Raw genomic sequence first — 18,131 nt, 5'->3', positions numbered from 1 at the left:
CATAGTATGATCCAAAAACTAACTGTTTGTTTGTTTATTTGTTTAGGATGGATTGGATGCTTTGGTATATGATTTGGATTTTCCTGCCTTAAGAAAAAACAAAAATATTGACAACTTTTTAAGCAGATGTAAGTAATTTTTTGTGGAGGTTAATGACAGACTCTATATAATGAAATAATTAGATAATTCAGGCCAATATTTTTTTTTCTTCTGTGTACTCTTCGGTTATTTCATCAGTAATTCCTACATAATAGGAAATAAGAAAGAAACTTTATTAGTTTATTAATATGAATGCCTAACAGGAGAATATTTTATAATATTTTATAAAATATTTTGCAGAAAAGGGAACGAAAAGTAAATGACTAAAATAAGTAAGTTAAAATAATCATATACATACATGCATATTGAATTTCAATAGTGTTATATTTATTCTTTATTTTTCTTTTGTAAATTATTAGCTGTTTCAATACCTGCAGGTAAGAACAGATTGCATATGAAAAGCTCTCCTACCAATGAGATAATGAGAATTTTCTCCATGGAAGGTGGCTTATATATTAGGTTTTACAGATTTTTTTTTCTAAAAACTTTTTTGGATTTTGATATTAGATTTAATCAATTAAAACTTGATTAAAGAATTTATTAAGATAGTTTTAAACTTTAATCTTAAAAAATGACAATAAGATTTGGATATATAATATTCCCACTCCATTTCTTTATTTCTTTTCTGTACATAGTGATACATTTGGGTTAGGCTGGTTTTAAAATATGTTAAAATTTAATTTTAGTTATATATGTTTTGTTAGAAAATTTTATTTTTCTAAGTAGTAAAATCTTTTTACTTCGTTCTATTTCTATATCGTTTTTACACTTTGAAATCTTGCCTCAGAATTTTAATTTTTTTAAATCAGTTTAATCAATTTAATTTTTTTAAGTTTCTTTTTTATAAAAATATTCAGTCTGATTTAATTTTGTAATTGGTGCCAGAGTCTGAATTGGGAACTTTTTAAGTATAAGTTTTCTTAATTTCTCACATCTTACTGAAGTTACAGGACCATTTTATTACTGTTACATTTGCTTATCAACCTAATGTACTCAAAAATAGAGCAAAAAAAACTAAAAAAGTGGAGAATCTTGACCATTTCTTATTTGATGGGAGGCATAGAATAAATGCTTATTAGTACAAGGGGGGGGTGCTGTATGATTTTGTAAAATAGGCTAGCAAAGATTGGAACGCATGCTTTCTTAAGCTATTACTCATTTTACTATACAATATTATTACTTTTATAATAGTAAATATGCCTTTATATTACATATTTTTATAAATAGAAATATCATAAGCCACAGTAGAAATAAGTAAAATAAAGTGAAAGTATAAAGCCTAAAGTAAATTTTTAACTGATAAACTTAAATAGTTTAGTTTTTAAATTGGAGAAAAGTACAGAGTAACATAACAAAATTTTAGCAAATTAGATCTAGCATTATGTAAAAATTGTGATAAAGAAGGGTGTATACCAGGATTGCACTGTAAAATTTAAGATTCAAAAATCAATTAGTGTAATTTACCATAGTAATGTATTGAAAAAGAAAATCCATAATATCATTCAGGAAATGCAGAAAATGCATTTGATAAAATTAAGTATCCATTCATGATTTAAAAATATCTCTCTGAAAACTAAGGAAACTTCCTTACCCTGATAAAAAGAATCCACAAAAAAACCTACAGTTAGATTGTATTTAGTTGTGTATGACCAAATGCTTTCCTCCTAAGATCATGAAGAGGCAAGTCTGTCTGCTCTTACCACTTCCATTCAACATTGTCCTGGAAGTTCTAGACAGTACAGTAAGGTAAAATAAAAACAAATCATATAGATTAAAAAGGAAGAAGTAAAAATTCAGACAACATGCTTTTTTGTATACATAAAAATCTCAAGAGTCTACCGAAAAACCTACAAGAACTAATTAAGTTCAACAAAGTTGCAAATTAGAAGATTAATATGCAAAAAGCAATTCTATTTCTTTATATTAGCAATAACCGATTTGAAATTGACATAACAAATACAACATTGTTTATAAAAGAAGCAAAAACATGGCTAATTTAAGGATAAATTTGACAAAATATGTACCAGACTTGTATACTGAAAACTACATATTACTGAGAAATTACAGAAGACCAAAAAAAAAAAAAAAAAGAATGTATATTCAGTGTTCATGGATTGGACAATTCAATAATAATATGTTAAGAGTCCTCATATTAACTGATAAATAGAATCCTTTATTCTCAGAACCTGAGAAGCCTTTTTTTTCTCTAAAGTGACCAGCAATTCTAAAATTCATATGAAAATGTGAAGGATCTGGAATAGCCAAAGCAATGTTGGAAAGTAAGAGCCAAGTTGGAGAACTAATACTACAAGATTTCAAGATCAAGACAGTATATATTAATGAAAGAATAAATACATAAAATAAATAGAACAAAATAGAAACTTCAGAAATACATAACCATCAATTTATTTTCGACAAGGTAATTCAAATGCAAGCCTTACTTCACACCATATGTAAAAATTAACTCAAAATTTTTCATAGACCTAGATTTAAAAGCTAAAATAGCACTTCTGGAAGAAAACACAGAAAATATTTGTGACTGGTTAGGCAATAATTTTTTAGATGGGACCCAAATAGCACAGACTACTTTTAAAAGAAGATAGATGAGACTTCATCAAAATTCAAACTTTTTCTCTTCAGAAGACATTGCTAGGAAGATGAAAATAAGAGCCATAGACTAGGAGAAAATAGTTGCAAAACCTGTGAAAAGGGAAAGAATGGTCTTTCAACAAAATGGTGCTCAGACAACTAGTTATCTATAGTTAAAAGAATGAAGTTGGACTGTTAACTCACACCATATACAAAAGTCATTCAGAACGTAAGAACCAAACTATGAAACTCTCTATAAAGGAAAACATTGGCATAAATCTTCATGGTCTTGGATTAGTCAGTTTCTTAGATATAATACCTAAAGTTTAAGCAACTAAAGAAACAATAAAAAGACAACCCAATTTAAAAATAGGCAAGTCAATTGAATAGACATTTCTCCAGAGAAGACATACAGTTGGCCAGTATGCAACATTGTTTAGTCATTGGGCAGTTCCAAATTACGGCCACAGTGAGATACCATAACACATCTATAAGAATAACTAAAATTTTAAAGGCTGACAATATCAAGAATATGTGAAAATGTGGAGAAATTGAACTCTGGCATGTTGCTGGGTGGTTTGTAAAATGGTAAGGCACTCTGGAAAACAGTTGGCATTTTTCTTATAAAATTATACATGCATTTACCTTATGACCCAGGAATCCCACTTCTGGGTATTTATCCAAGAGAAATGAAACCAAATGTACACACAGAGACTTCTATAAGAATGTTTAAGGTTTAATGCTTTATTCAAAATTGCTGTAAACTGGAAGCTGCTCAAATGCCCATCAGTTGGTAAATGGGTAAACAAATAGTGGTATATCCATATAATGGAATACTCAGTAGTAAACAGGAGTAAATTAAATTAAATTAAGTAAATTCTGATATGTGCAACAACGTCAGTAAATCTCAAGAGCATTGTGGTAAGTGGAAAAGGCCAGGCACAAAAGGGTACACTGTATCATTCTGTCTGTATGACATAACATCCCCCTTTAATTCAAGTTGTATTTCACACAGAGTAATAGATCTTCAGGGGATGATCATATTTTACATCTGCAATTATATGGATATTTATAGCTTTTGTTATTGAGTACATCAAAATTTTTTACTAAAGGTGAATGTTTAAATTGGTTTTTATTGATAGTTATATATAGTGATCTAAAAATATACCTGGAATATGGGATAAAATCATTCTCTTCAGTAATTCAGCTAAAGTCTTACTAGAGTGTAACAACTTTAAAGTATAGCAGTTTGAAATATTTTAAACTTCAGGCCTAATTATATTACAAGCTGTTAATTTTCATCCCTTTGTATTGAAGAATGTTTACAGACTAAAAGGGAAACAATCTGACCATTTAACTGAATAATTCGTTAAATATAAAGATTTGCTTTTCTGGACTCTGGTGTATGATACCTGAATGATAAGGACTACAAAGAAAATGTTTATCATCCTCACATAACTAATAAATATTTTAAGGTGAATTTTAAGTCAGGGTTAGAGATCCAAATAAAATGGTGGGAGTTAGTCACATTTTAGAAGAAACATGTTTAGGGGAGTGCATTGGGAGGAGGAGAAAGAGAAAATTTGGGAACAGTGATTATGACTCTATATTTGTAAACCATTATGAATGCCACTGAGATTTGGGGTATAAGATTGATGATTATGTTAGTAGAAAAGCAAACTTATTAAACAAATCTAACAGTCTAAAAAAAGATAATAGAGGAGGGAAGAGCAGTGTGTGAGAAATTCCATGAACCTGAGAGTAAAAATATGATAGCATTTGTTTGGATAAAAACAAACAAAAAAACCCTAGAAATGATACTTAATGGTAACATACTATAGCTTTTCTAATATAGATTACATAAGTGACATATTAACTCTAGGATTGATGGCATAGCAGCTGTGTCTACTTATAAAAGCATACAGAACAGGGGCGCCTGGGTGGCGCAGTCGGTTAAGTGTCCGACTTCAGCCAGGTTACGATCTCGCGGTCGTGAGTTCGAGCCCCGCGTCAGGCTCTGGGCTGATGGCTCGGAGCCTGGAGCCTGTTTCCGATTCTGTGTCTCCCTCTCTCTCTGCCCCTCCCCCATTCATGCTCTGTCTCTCTCTGTCCCAAAAATAAATAAAAAACGTTGAAAAAAAAATTAAAAAAAAAAGCATACAGAACAGTTGTAACATTTTTATTTGCTTTGCCAATAATTTATTTATTGACAAAATAATGGGAGTAATTGCTATTCTGAGTTTAGTTGTGACCAAAAAGCCTGATTTGGTTAGCATTTGGGATGTGATAGAGATTGTGAAACAAAAAGCATTCAGTTCATTTTAGACCAGTGTTTCTAAAGTGGCACTGTTGACATTTTGGGTCAGATAACACTGTTGGCAGGAGGGGCTTCCCTTTGCATTGTATGTTTACCAGTCAGTATCCCTGGCCTCTACCTTCTAGATGCCAATTGCATGCTCTTTTCCTTCCCTCAGTTGTGACTGCAAATTGCTTAAGTCAAATCTCACTCCCAGCCTTTCATACAGTTTGCTATATAACCTTTCAAGTTACATTAAAAAAAAAATTTTTTAATGTTTATTTTTTGAGAGAGAAAGAGGCAGAGAACAAGCAGGGGATGGGCAGAGAGAGAGGGAGACACAGAATCTGAAGCAGGCTCCAGGCTCTGAGCTGTCAGCACAGAGCCTGCACCGGGCTCAAACTCACAAACCGTGAGATCATGACCTGAGCCAAAGTTGGAGGCTTAACCGACTGAGACACCCAGGCACCCCCAAGTTACATTCTTATCTGTACTGCTACTCCTTGTTTCCTTACACCTCCACCATACAGCTTACATTTACTTTTTAGAAGATACCTAGATATCATCTCCACAGTACTTTTCAGTGTTGCCCTTCTTCTTCTAAAATTCCTTCTAACCCCATCCAACTTAAGAGTCATCCTTTAAATTTCAAATTAGGCTTCACTTTAGTTTCCTAGCCCCTTGTGCTAGGTCAGATATACTGCTGCTAGGCATGTGCTTTCATGGCATCTTGTGCACTTATCACAGTTAGGTTATATTTATTTTTGTGATTATTTGATTCGTATCCATTCCTCTTCTCCTTCCCTCATCAGTAGATTGAAAGTGTCATGAAACCTGGAGCATTTATATTTGTATAGCAAAACCTGACTGAATGTTAGTTACTCATTAAATATTTGTTAATGTATTAGAGCTTAAATGCTGGCTTGTTAGAGATGATCTAGAAAGTATCCTTTTGTTAGTAGAGTTTGGATATGATCATTGTCTTTTTAAATTGTTTTTTATTACCACATATTTCAAATGAATTGATAATAATACAATACATATCTACATGTCCATGATTATGAATAAATTAGTAGTTAATACTTTGCCCTATTTGCTTTTGATCTTTTGTTCAAAATAAGATGTTAAGTTACACCCTAAGCCTTGGGGCTCATGTCTTCCTCTTCCAGATGGGAACACTAGCCTAGAATTGATATACGTATTTAGTCCTTGTTAAACTTTCTCAGAATAGTGATTTCTAAAAAGAAAGCCACCCACATAAAATCATCAAATCAAAAACAAGCATACAGAAAGATCAACAAACAAGCCACATATGACAAGAACAAAATAATTTTGGTTGAGATGTAGAAAATAAATTTCTTTCAGAAGTTTCTGTTATTGTAAGGTGTAAATCATTGTATGTATCATTATATTAAGTCATTATATCAAAGGATAATTTACATTTATCATTGTAAAAGGGTTGTATCTTAAGTTTTTATTTTTCCAAGTAATTATATTTCATAACCAATCATACAATATTTTAATGTTTCATAAAATGGAGTTTAACTTCTGTTTTCTCTTTTCCTTCCAAAAATGAGATTAAACATTAGGTATTTGTTTATACGCAAACAAGCATAAATGATCGTTAGAAAGTTTGTTCCTCCTTCCTCTGTCTTGAAGTTTTAATATGTCTTTACTCTGGCATGTTTTAAAACATAAAATGCTTTTTTTTCCATGCTTTTAAGATTTGTAAAATCATGAAACCTTTCTGCTTCTTAAATGATTATTATGGTAACCAAATGTTACTGTTACCTTTAAATTAGCTATTCATTGCCTGGTGATCAAAATCAGTAAGCAGTTATCTTGTATTAAAAAACATGAAGGAGAAATAAATTATTTTCAGTTCAGCATATTATGCTGATATTGTCAGTGAATCCATTGTTCATCTAAAGAAGTAAAAACAACTTGACTCTGTTTGCCTTAGCTGCTTGTAGAATTACACAAAAGGTACATACTGCTCAATAGAAAAAGGAAAACTTTTTCTCTTATATATTTCTCTTATAATAATAATTCAAACAAAGCATCCCACATTTTTATGACTTGTAGAAAACCCCTTACTTTAATGTTGGTGGTTAGTTTCTCCTAAGAGTATCTCATTATATTTGTAAAATCATGCACTGTAATATTGAAGATGAGTATTACATTGTCTATAGTAAAATTAAAGACCGTTTTATCTACTTTGAATACAAAGTTTGATGTAGTTAGAGATGTATACTTTTTGGGGAATTCTAAGGAGCAACAATGATAAAAACAATTTATGTACTACCTATATATGCTATTCTACATTTAAGAAGGATAAATGTGAGAAGAAGAAGATATAAATACATAATATTGATCATGTGTTGTGATTAGCATACAATTCCATTTTCAGGTTCTTCTGATAAAAATGTAAAACTACCATTTGGTAGTGGCATTTAAAAACTCCACTGCTAAGTATGAAGGTATAAAAATGAGCATGCATTAATGTGGGACATATTTCAGCCAGAAAGCATTGAAATGTACTAAGGTTTTGACAAGTTTGAGAGTGTGTGTGTGTGTGTGTGTGTGTGTGTGTGTGTGTGTCTGTGTGTGTGTGTGTGTGTCTGTGTGTGTGTCTGTGTATTAGGTCTGTAAATGGCTTACATATTTTGGTAACTCTAGCACGTGAATGGTGAATGTATCTCTGTTTTGGGGAGATGGGAAAGGATTGTAGTCCTAATATATTGGGATTAATTCTTCAACTGTATACTGAAATATAAGAAAAATAGTAATTTTTGAAGGAAATGAACCAAAAGAGAGTCCAGAAGCATACTTTTTAATTATATGAAAATTTGAAGTAAACTTAACATGACACTTAGTGTCATTGGGAAAAAGGTAGATTGTTCAGTAATTTATATTCGATATCCATATGAAGAGAAAATGAATTTCAGTTTCAAATGTAAAGACATAAGGTACTAGATGAATTTAAATGTATTATATTTATAGTCTTCAAGTAGGGAATGTCTTTTTTTTGGGGGGGGATGTCTTTTTTTAAAAGCAAGATTTGAGGACTAGCAACTGTAAAGGAAACATTGACAGATTTTTGCCTTATCAAAACTATGTAAGGAAAGAAATATTTAAAGAACACTAATAAACTGAAAGAATTATAATGTATTTAATAGAATTATATTTCTAATATAGGAAGAGATCCTTCTAATCAATAAGAAAAAAAATTTTTTTAAATGGACACAGTAACTGAATATGTAGTATAAAGGAGAAAATCTGTAAATGACAACTGAGTAGTTAACAGTTGAACAAATCCATTAGTATTTCAACAAATATGGGTTAAAATAAGAAATAGGCTCCCCTACCCCCCACATCTGAATGAGAAAAATAAGAAAGAATAATACCTAGGATTGGTGACTGCTAAGTGAGAGTGAAAATTGTGCAGTCATTTTGAAGGGCAGTTGGACAGTGTATTTTAAAACTAATAATGTTCATGAGCATAACCTAATCTTTTACTTAAATATATCCTGCAAAAACAGCTCTATAAGTGTACAGGAATGTTCATCATAGCAAATCTGTGTTGTTGTTAGGTCAAAAAGTTAGAACACAAACATAAATCAATGGGTGAAATCTTTCAGCTATCCACAGTGTGATACTTTCCATGAAAAGTAAGTTGCAAAATACCTTTCTATGTCAATAAATATAGATAATACATTTTTAAAAATGAATATGTGTATTCCATTTAATGAATATATCTTAATTTAAAAAAACTGTTTCTGTAATGGTGGACACTTAGGGTCCTTCCGGTTTTTCACTATTATAAATAAGGCTGTGATGAAAGTTCTTACATACAGTTTGATGTGTACTTGCTGCTCCTTTCTTTGGAGTGAGTCCAGGAATTGCTGAGTCAAAAGTTATATCCAGTTTGCATTTTGATACTTAGTGCCAAATGCAGTTTTATACCAGAAGGTGGTATAAAAGTTGGAAATTTAAAAATAGCCATAAAATTGAATAAACTATGCAGTGTGACCTAGTATATTACAAAAGCTTGTTTGAAGCTATTACAAATAAAATACCACTAAATTAGATTTTTTAAAAAGAAATGTTAAGTATCCTCTTTATTTATTTTTAAAATAAATTATGTTATAATAAACTTATGGAAGAGTTGCAAAAATAGAAATTCCTGTATGTCCTTACCCTAACGTTAGTATCTTCTGTAACCATGGCTCATTGGCAAAAATAACAAATTAAAATTGGTGTATTACTGTTAATTAGTTAAATACTTAAATACCAGTTTTTCCACTAAGCTCTTGATTCCAGAATCCAATCTAGAGTACTACATTGTATTTAGTTTTCATTTCTTCTTAGTCTCCTCTAGTCTGTGATAGTTTCTCAGTCTTTGCTTATTTAAAAAAATTTTTTTTAATGTTTATTTTTGAGAGAGAGAGAGAGAGAGAGAGAGCGAGCGAGCATGAGTGGTGGAGGGGCAGAGAGAGAGGGAAACACAGAATCTGAAGCAGGCTCCAGGCTCTGAGCTGTCAGCACAGACCCTGACCTGGTGCTTGAACTCATGAGCCGCAAGATCATAACCTGAGCCGAAGTTGGATGCTTAACTGACTGAGCCACCCAGGCACCCCAGTCTTTACTTATTTTTTATAACCTTTTTTAATGACAGTTTTGAAGATTACTGATCAGGTATTTTGTAGTCAATTTGTGTTTGTCTGATGTTAGACTGGGGTTCTGGTTCTGTGATACGATCATGATTTATCACTGGTAATGTTAACTTTTATCACTTGGTTTAAAATAGTGTCTGTCAGGCTGGAAAGTTACTATTTTCCCTTTCCAAAACCTGTCGTTTGCAATCTGGTTACTTGTTCTGCCCATACTTATGGTCAGGGTGATCAATAAGCTCCACCTCCAGACTCAAAAGGTTGTATGTAGTCTTTCACACAGAAGTTTTTTATTTTGAAAGTCTAATTTATCAATTATTTCTGTTATGGATTGTGCTTTTGGTGTTGTGCATAAAAATCATTGCCAAACCCAAGATTGATTCATTAAATAGCTTTATTGAAATATAATTTATATTCTGTAAAATTCATTCATTTAAAGTGTACAATTCATTGTTTTGTGTGTATTTTTAGTTGTGTAGCCATTACTAGTCACTTTAAGAACAGTTCATAACCTCATAAACCCCATACACATTAGCAGTCACTCTACATTTTTCCCTAATTTCCCCAGCCCTAAGCAAGGACTAATCTATTTTATGTCTATTTAGTTTCCTATAGGTAATAAACATTACCTATAGATGGAATTATATGTGGTCTTTTGTGACATTTTTTGGACTTAGCATGATTTATTCGATGTATTATCTATGTTGTAGCATGTATTCTTTTTAACTGCCAAATAATATTCCATTGAGTAAATATACCTACCACATTTTGTGTATCTGTTTATCTGTTGATGACCATTTGTATTGTTTCTACTTTCTGGCTACCATGAATAATCCTGCTATGACTGTGAACAAGTATTTGTAGACTTGTGTTTTCATTTCTCTGGGGTAGATACCTAGAAGTGGAATTGCTGGGTCATATGGTAATTCTATGAGAAATACAAGATTGATTTTTAAAATATATACGTTTATTATTTTGGAGTAAATATGTGTGACTTTTCTTTTGTTCCTGAGTAGGTAAAAGCTTCATGTAGTTGATTGTCTCCATTTATATCATTAAATGTTTTTAATGTTTCAGTATCATTGAGCATATATGTACATCAGGGACGTATCCATGAATGAAATGTCTCTATCCTTAAGGAAATGGGAATGTACTATATGTACTATATACTAGAAAAAACATAGCTATATAAGCGATTTCAGTCCAGATTGATAGATGAAATAATCAAGTAGTAGTTGTGTCTCAGAGGAGAGGGAGTTATTCCATCTGCTTGAGAGGATCAGCAGTGGCTGAAGAGGAGATACATACAGAATTAGATATTATTTGATAGTAACTTGGTCAGATAAAGTAGGACAGGTCACTTCAGGCTGATGATCAATATCTGCAAATGTATGGAGATGTGAAACAGTATGGTAATGTGGGAAATTGCAAGTGACTGGACATTGGTAGAGCATACTGGGGGAAGTAGAAATAAAAGACTGGAGAATCAGACAGTGACAAGGTCTAAAAGCCATTTTATACTGTGTTAAGGAGTTTGGGTTTATCTTCCTTCCCCATCTATTTCTCTAAACTGTATTACTCTGTATGTGTGCGCTTGTGGGTGTGTACACTGGCAAAACACGGCACATCTTCCTGGAGTTTGAATTTTGTTCAAAGATTTGGGCATAAAATAATTTTTGCATTGAAATGATCAGATTTTTATAGAATTGAATATTACATTGTAGATTTTATAGATAAGTTTTATGTAATTTTAGAGCCTTTTAGAAATGCTTTGTTTGACTACTTCAAAAGTATAAAGGTATACTGGTTTCTTTAGGCAAAGAGTAGCAGTACTTTGGTCAGTGTATTATGCATAGCTTTTATTACCATATTTCATCCTGACATTTTATTTATTTTTTTATGTTTATTTATTTTTGAGAGAGAGCGCGCGCGCGCATGAGGGGGAGGGGCAGAGAGAGAGGGAGACACTGAATCCAACGCAGGCTCCAGGCTCGACACTGTCAGCAGAGAGCTAGATACAGGGCTCGAACTCATGATCTGCAAGATCATGACCTGGAGCCAAAGTCGGACACTTAACCAATTGAGCCACCCAGGTGCCCCCGTCCTGACATTAAAAAAAACTTATTTAGCAATTGGGATGTGTCTTTAGTCTGTAGCGGTACATAAAATTATGGTGCAGTTTATAATCTTGGATCCTAGACTAGGCAAATATGTCTTTTTCTCAGTAGAAAGCAATAGTAATTATAGAAAACTTGAAATATGTGAGTAATAAAATACTCTGAAATCACGCTGCACTCAAAAGTGACTATAATTTTTGTTTTGGTGTAGTTCCTTCTGGTCTTTTCTGTTTACACATACCGATTATATATTTGTGTTTATATATTTGCGCAGTTGTTTATTGTTTCTTTGCTCAGCATTGTATGTTGACTATTGTTCTATATGATTATTCTTTTAACAACACAATTTTAAATGTCATCTGATACTCCATTATATGTATGTAAAATTATTTAATATTTACATTTTTTTATTTTTTATTAAAAAAAATTTTTTTTAATGTTTATTTATTTTTGAGACAGAGAGAGACAGAGCATGAATGGGGGAGGGGCAGAGAGAGAGGCTCGAGACACAGAATCCGAAGCAGGCTCCAGGCTCTGAGCCATCAGCCCAGAGCCTGACGTGGGGCTCAAACTCACGAACCGTGAGATCGTGACCTGAGCTGAAGTCGGATGCTTAACCGACTGAGCCACCCAGTGCCCCTAATATTTACATTTTAAAAAACATTGTAAAAATCTTGGTTCCACATTATATCTAATTTCCTTAGGGCAAATTTCTGGTAGAATTCACTGGATATGAAGCGTGGTCTTTTTTTTTTTTTTTTTAAAGATCCTTAAGAAAAATCATCCATTTGATTGCTAGAAAGTTAGATTGAAGACTGTATAAGATTGAAATCTTTTTGAATTGTTGGAACCCTGAAACTATAAATTATAAAACTTTCTGTCTCTTTTGGCAACTTGTGATTATTTAGAGACGGATTAGCTAGTTAGTGGCCTGTCAAGATTTATGGTGTGTATTTGTGACTCAATTTGCCTATTTCATTTTTTGCTTACTGTGCTGTGGAGCAATATTTCACTTCTCTGAATCTTAGCTTTCTGCCAGCATCGCTTGACTCAGCACAGTAGACAATCAGATATTGGTAAAAGGGTCTAATGGTTACATAATCCTATTTATTGGTCTTAGAATTAATGTGGGCTTACCAAACTTATAATTTTATATGAAATAAATTCAGTAAAGAACAAAGAAGTTGATATTTATTATAGGAAAAAATAGAACACTGTAAGAAGGATTGGAAGTTTTGAGACTTTTGCAGTTTTAGATAAGGTAACTAGAGTGGTACTCACTAAAAAATGACATTTGAGAAAATCATTGAAGTACTTTAGAGAACTAACCAAGCAGATGTTTGAGGGAAGGGCATGGTATACAGAGGAATAGCCAGTGTGAAGGCTTTAAGAGAGGAATATACCTGACATGTTTGAGAAGCAGCAAGGAAGAAGCCATTGTGGCTGGAGAGGATTGAGCAAGTAAGAGAATAGTAGGATAATGTCAGAGAAGTAAGGAAATAGGGAGGCTGGGTCATGTAGAGTCTTGTAAGATCTTTGACTTTTGCTCTGACTGAGATGGCAAGACATTAGAGAGTTTTGAGCAGAGGAGTGACATGCTCTGACTTGTGTTTTTAAGAATATCACCCAGGGTTAAGAATAAACTATGGAGAGGCAAGGAGAGACACAGGGAAATCAGTTAAGAAGCAATTATAGTAATCCAAGGAAGAGATGATAGTGGCTTAGTCCAGCATGTTAGCAAGCAGTATAGAGAGTGAAAAGTTGGAGATAATGTTTCAAAGGTAGAGCTAGCATATTTTTCTGAATGATAGGATGTGGTACGTAAGGAAAAAAAGGAGTCAAGAATGCGCTATCTAGGCTTTAGCAAAATTGAACTATCAGTGGAAATAGGAAGATCACAAGTAGAGGTTTGGGATCAAAACATCTCTTCAAGTTTCATGCACATTAAATTTGAGAGGTGTGTTACCCAAGTAGATATGTTTTGTAAGCAATTTGAATATATAAATCTGAAGCTTAAGAGAGACATCTGGACTACCAATCAAATCAATAAAAATTTGTTGACATGTAGATGGCTTTTAAAGCTCCCCAAAGAAATAAATATAGAGAAGAAAACACTATGAAAGACTGGGCCTTGAAATGCTCAGTGTTAAGAACTCTGGGAGAGGAGGAAGAGCCAGCAAAGGCAACTGAGATGTAGCCATTGAGTTTGAAAAAACATCCGTAGTGTTATTGGAAGAATGTGGAAGTCGAGTAAAAAAAGTAAACCAGCAGAGATGGACCAAACTGTCAAAAGCTGCTGTTACGTCAGGATGAGGACTGAGAATTTGTCATTGGATTTAACAACATGTTGGTAGTCTGTGACTTTGACGTGCAGCTTTGATAGAAAGGTAATGGCCATAGCCCACCTAGAGTGGATTTAAGAGCAAATATGAAGAAAGATTTAGAAACTGAGAGGAGAGACAACATTTGAGGGTATTTGCTGTAGTGGAGTTGAATAATGGGACAGTAGCTGGTGAGAGAAATGGGATGAAGAGATTTAAGATGAGAATGAAAGCATGATCTAACCATAGGATCTGGTTAGGAATGCGGAAACTTAATGATTCAAGAGAAAAAGGGTAGTATTGCTGAAGCAATGTCCTTGAACTAGTGAAAAAGAGTGTGACATCACTGGTGAAGAGATTGGTATAAAATAGCAGTATTCTCCTGTAGTAAAGGTGACCAAATATATGAGTGCCCATGCTGACATTTAAATATATAGGTGTGTGTGTGGTGACAAATCTGTGGCAGTTTTCTTGATGGTTTCATTTGCTTCAGAGTGGTAGCCAAAAAGGTCTTAGCTATGAATGAGGATCAGTGGGAGAGCTGTGTGAGGTTTGAGAAGAGGGAGGAAAATGTAAAATATGGTCTCTAGCAGAATGGGAGAGTGAACAGACTAGTGAAGTGTGAATGCCAAGCAGAATTAGGGGCCAGCTTTATGTTTGTGATTATGAATTTAAAGTGGGATCAGTCAATATGATTTTATGTATTCATCCAGACTTACTTAACTGCGTGGGTACTAACAAGAGTTAGTTGGAGAATTGGATTTAACTAGGATTATGATTTTGACAAACTAAAGACAATGAAGCAGAAGAGAGCCAAGAAGGCATTAAAGATGTATGCAAGTGAGTGATTGTAATAATTGACCATGTAATGTAATTTGGGGTGATAAGAAAGAGAAGCTGTCTATATATAGTGTATGTATATGTGTATGTATATATATACATAGTAAAGGAGAGAAGTTTAAAGATATTGAGAGGCCAGGTTATTAGAAGTGTCATTTATGGAAATATTAAAATCTTAGGAATTAAAACCGGTGAATGTTGGAGAGGTCAGTAAACCAGGAACTAAAATTGTCTAGCAATGAGATTGATGACCCAAGAGAGGTAGCTTACATCAGTAATGAGAGGTAGTGAGAGATATAACCTAACATATAACATGAAAATCAAAGCTGGCAGATTTAGGGTAGGAGATGTAGAGATAGCAGTTCTTCTGTTCCATCTTCAGGGCCACGGGTATAAGACATGTGTGGGGGAGGATAAAGGTCACCACTTGAGAGCTGCAAGGGAAGCAGTGTTCTTAGTGGGGAGCTGGGTTTCTATTCGAGCACTGGTTGGCAGACTATAGCTCACAGGAAAAATCTGGCCCACCACCTGTTTTTGTATGCCCCATGAGCTAAGAATATTTTTTATATTTTTTAAATGATTGATAAGAGTTCAAAAGAAGGAAAATATGACATGTACAAATTGTATGAAATTCAGATTTAAGTGCCCATAAAATAAAGTTTTATTGGGACATAGCCACATTCATTCTTTTTTGTATTATCTGTGACTGTTTTTGTGCTACGGTGTCTGAATTGAGTAGTCCAGACAGAATTCCTACAGGACATTGTTATTGCTTCACATGGCTACTCAGCTAAATCACAGTGATACAATTACAGCTGAACAGAGTTTCATGTGTATCACCATATGACAGCATTTTATTTTATTTTTTTTTTACCAGTGCATACCCCATTGTGTCAAAAAAGAGAAAAGTGTGGGGCGCCTGGGTGGCTCAGTCGGTTGAGCATCCGACTTCGGCTCAGGTCATGGTATCGCAGTTCGTGAGTTCAAGCCCCGCATCAGGCTCTGTGCTGACAGCTCAGAGCCTGGAGCCTGCTTTGGATTCTGTGTCTCCCTCTCTTTGCCCCTTCCCCGCTCATGCTCTGTCTCTCAGAAATGAATAAACGTTAAAAAAATTAAAAAAAAAAAAAGAGAAAAGTGAACTTTGAATGTTACCATTTTGAGGCATAGTCAAGTGTGGATTATTTTGTGAAGTTAAATGGCAAAGCATTGTTTATTATGCAGTGATACTGTAGCTGTGCTGAAATTATATATATTGACATTACCAGAGTCAGCCCTCATCGTAATATTCCCAAATCACAGGAAAGCAAAAATAGAAAAAAAAAAGAAAATTTGAAATGGAATATCTAATTACAGAATTTTATTCACAAAAAAAAAAGGAATGAGGCTGTGACCTTACATTATTAGTCTATGAGTGGCTTGTTAGCCAAACAGGGAAAGCTGTTCACCAATGGTGAGTGTTTGCAGCAGCAAAAAAAAATAAAAAATAAAAATATTGTATATAGAGAAAAATTTCCTTAAGACTATTAGCTTTTTGGCAAGAACACTTGCTCAAAGAATTGAGGTCATTGAGAGCAACATCAATAGTCAAAAAATAAGACGAACAATTTTGAGTGATTTTCCTTGATTCGTGTTTATTTTAGGAGTCAGCGCTGAGTTTGGAGTAACTAAAGAATTATCTTCTCTGTGTAGTCTGCATGGAACAAGTATAGGCAAGAATATTTTTAAAGAAAGATGAGAAAATAACAGGTACAGTTTGAAATGGAGTCTGCTAAGGTGTGTTACAAGTGATAGTAGTTAAAATTACGTATGGTACAGAAAAAGGCTTAGTTGGACAAATTGACAAAGCTTGTGCAAACAGCAAGGTGGTTGAGGCCTATATTTATTTATTTTATTATACATCAGCAGGTACATTGTGGAAAATATCTGAATCTATCATATGTTATTTTACCACAGTGTAAGTGGTACATCATTCTTTCTTGTGGACTTACATCATCAATTCTGTAAATTTTTGTTAGAAATTGGAACTGAACATCCAATTTATCTTAGTATAAAGCAAGTTGATTGCTTAGCAGTGGTGATGTTTAGTTGTGATTTTTTAAAAAAGATTGTTACAGACTAAATTTTGTGTAGTCCCATTCCCCCCACCCCCCCTGCCATTTATTTTGTCAAAACCTTAAACCCCAATGGCTGTATTTGGAGATAGGGCCGATAAGGAGGCAATTAAGGTTAAATGAGGCCATTAGGGTGGGGCTCTGATAAGATAGGTTGGTGTCCTTAACCTTGTCTCACACTTGAGATCAAGTGAACACACAGAGAAATGGCAGCTGCCAACAAACCAAGAAGAGAGGCCTCACCAGAAATTACACGTTGGTCCCCTGATCTTGGACTTCCAGCCTTTAGAACTGTGAGAAAATAAATGAATGTTGTTTAAAGCACCCAGTCTATGGTATTTTGTATGGTAGTATGAGCTATCTAAGACAAAGACAAGATGAAGGTTTTTCTAAGTGAGAAGAGCCATGTTCAATTGTCACTGAGTTTTCATTAAACACTGATTAATTTTGGAAGTTAGTTTTTGTCCCAGACTTGGTAATGTTTCTTAATGAATACAACCTAAAATTAACAGGCAAAACCGCGCTTATTATGCCATATGTAAATTAATAAAGTCATTTGAATCACGAATCAAGCTGCTTTATATACTTCCTGTGCTGTCAGAAATTAAAACAGGAAGCAAGATCATCATTCCCACATAAATTTGCAGCAGATATATTTTCTGAGCTCCAGCAACAGACTTTGTAGCCTTTTTATTGCTCTAAACCTCATATAACCAGAGCTAGGGATCCTTTCTCAACTCCACAGCCTATTATATAACACATCCTGGTTCAGAATTCTCTTAACTCTCATCTGGAGCATTACAGTACTCTTAAAATTCTATTAACTTCCAGTATTGTCCTTATCCAGTTCATCTTTTTACATATTTCCCAGAGTGGGTTAGCTGAAATGTAAATTTAACTGTGTTTATCTGCCTTATTTCCTTTCACGATGTTTCTCCGCTCCCAACAGATCCCACAGGACTCTCAGGGACTGCATTATGGAAGAATTCAAAGTAGATGAGGCTCCAGCCCCTCTCTGATATCCCCACCACCACACCACTACCCTCCTGAAGCAGGGCACTTTCTTTTATCTATTTTACATATTG

At 33.6% G+C, this 18,131-nt stretch overlaps 1 protein-coding gene across 4 annotated transcripts in view; it reads left to right on the top strand.

Moving 5' to 3' along the window:
* The window catches only part of ROCK1 (Rho associated coiled-coil containing protein kinase 1), a 175,534-nt gene that overhangs the window by 39,612 nt on the left and 117,791 nt on the right, over nt 1–18,131 (top strand). For all 4 annotated transcript variants that reach the window (XM_042910122.1, XM_042910120.1, XM_042910124.1 and 1 more), the window contains exon 2: nt 47–128. In XM_042910122.1, coding sequence (XP_042766056.1) covers nt 47–128 — 82 coding nt within the window. The remainder of the gene's footprint in view (nt 1–46; nt 129–18,131) is intronic.

Source organism: Panthera leo, chromosome D3 (assembly GCF_018350215.1).
Source record: "Panthera leo isolate Ple1 chromosome D3, P.leo_Ple1_pat1.1, whole genome shotgun sequence".
NCBI classification, from domain to species: Eukaryota; Metazoa; Chordata; class Mammalia; order Carnivora; family Felidae; genus Panthera; species Panthera leo.
This window is presented reverse-complemented; position numbering and strand designations above follow the sequence as displayed.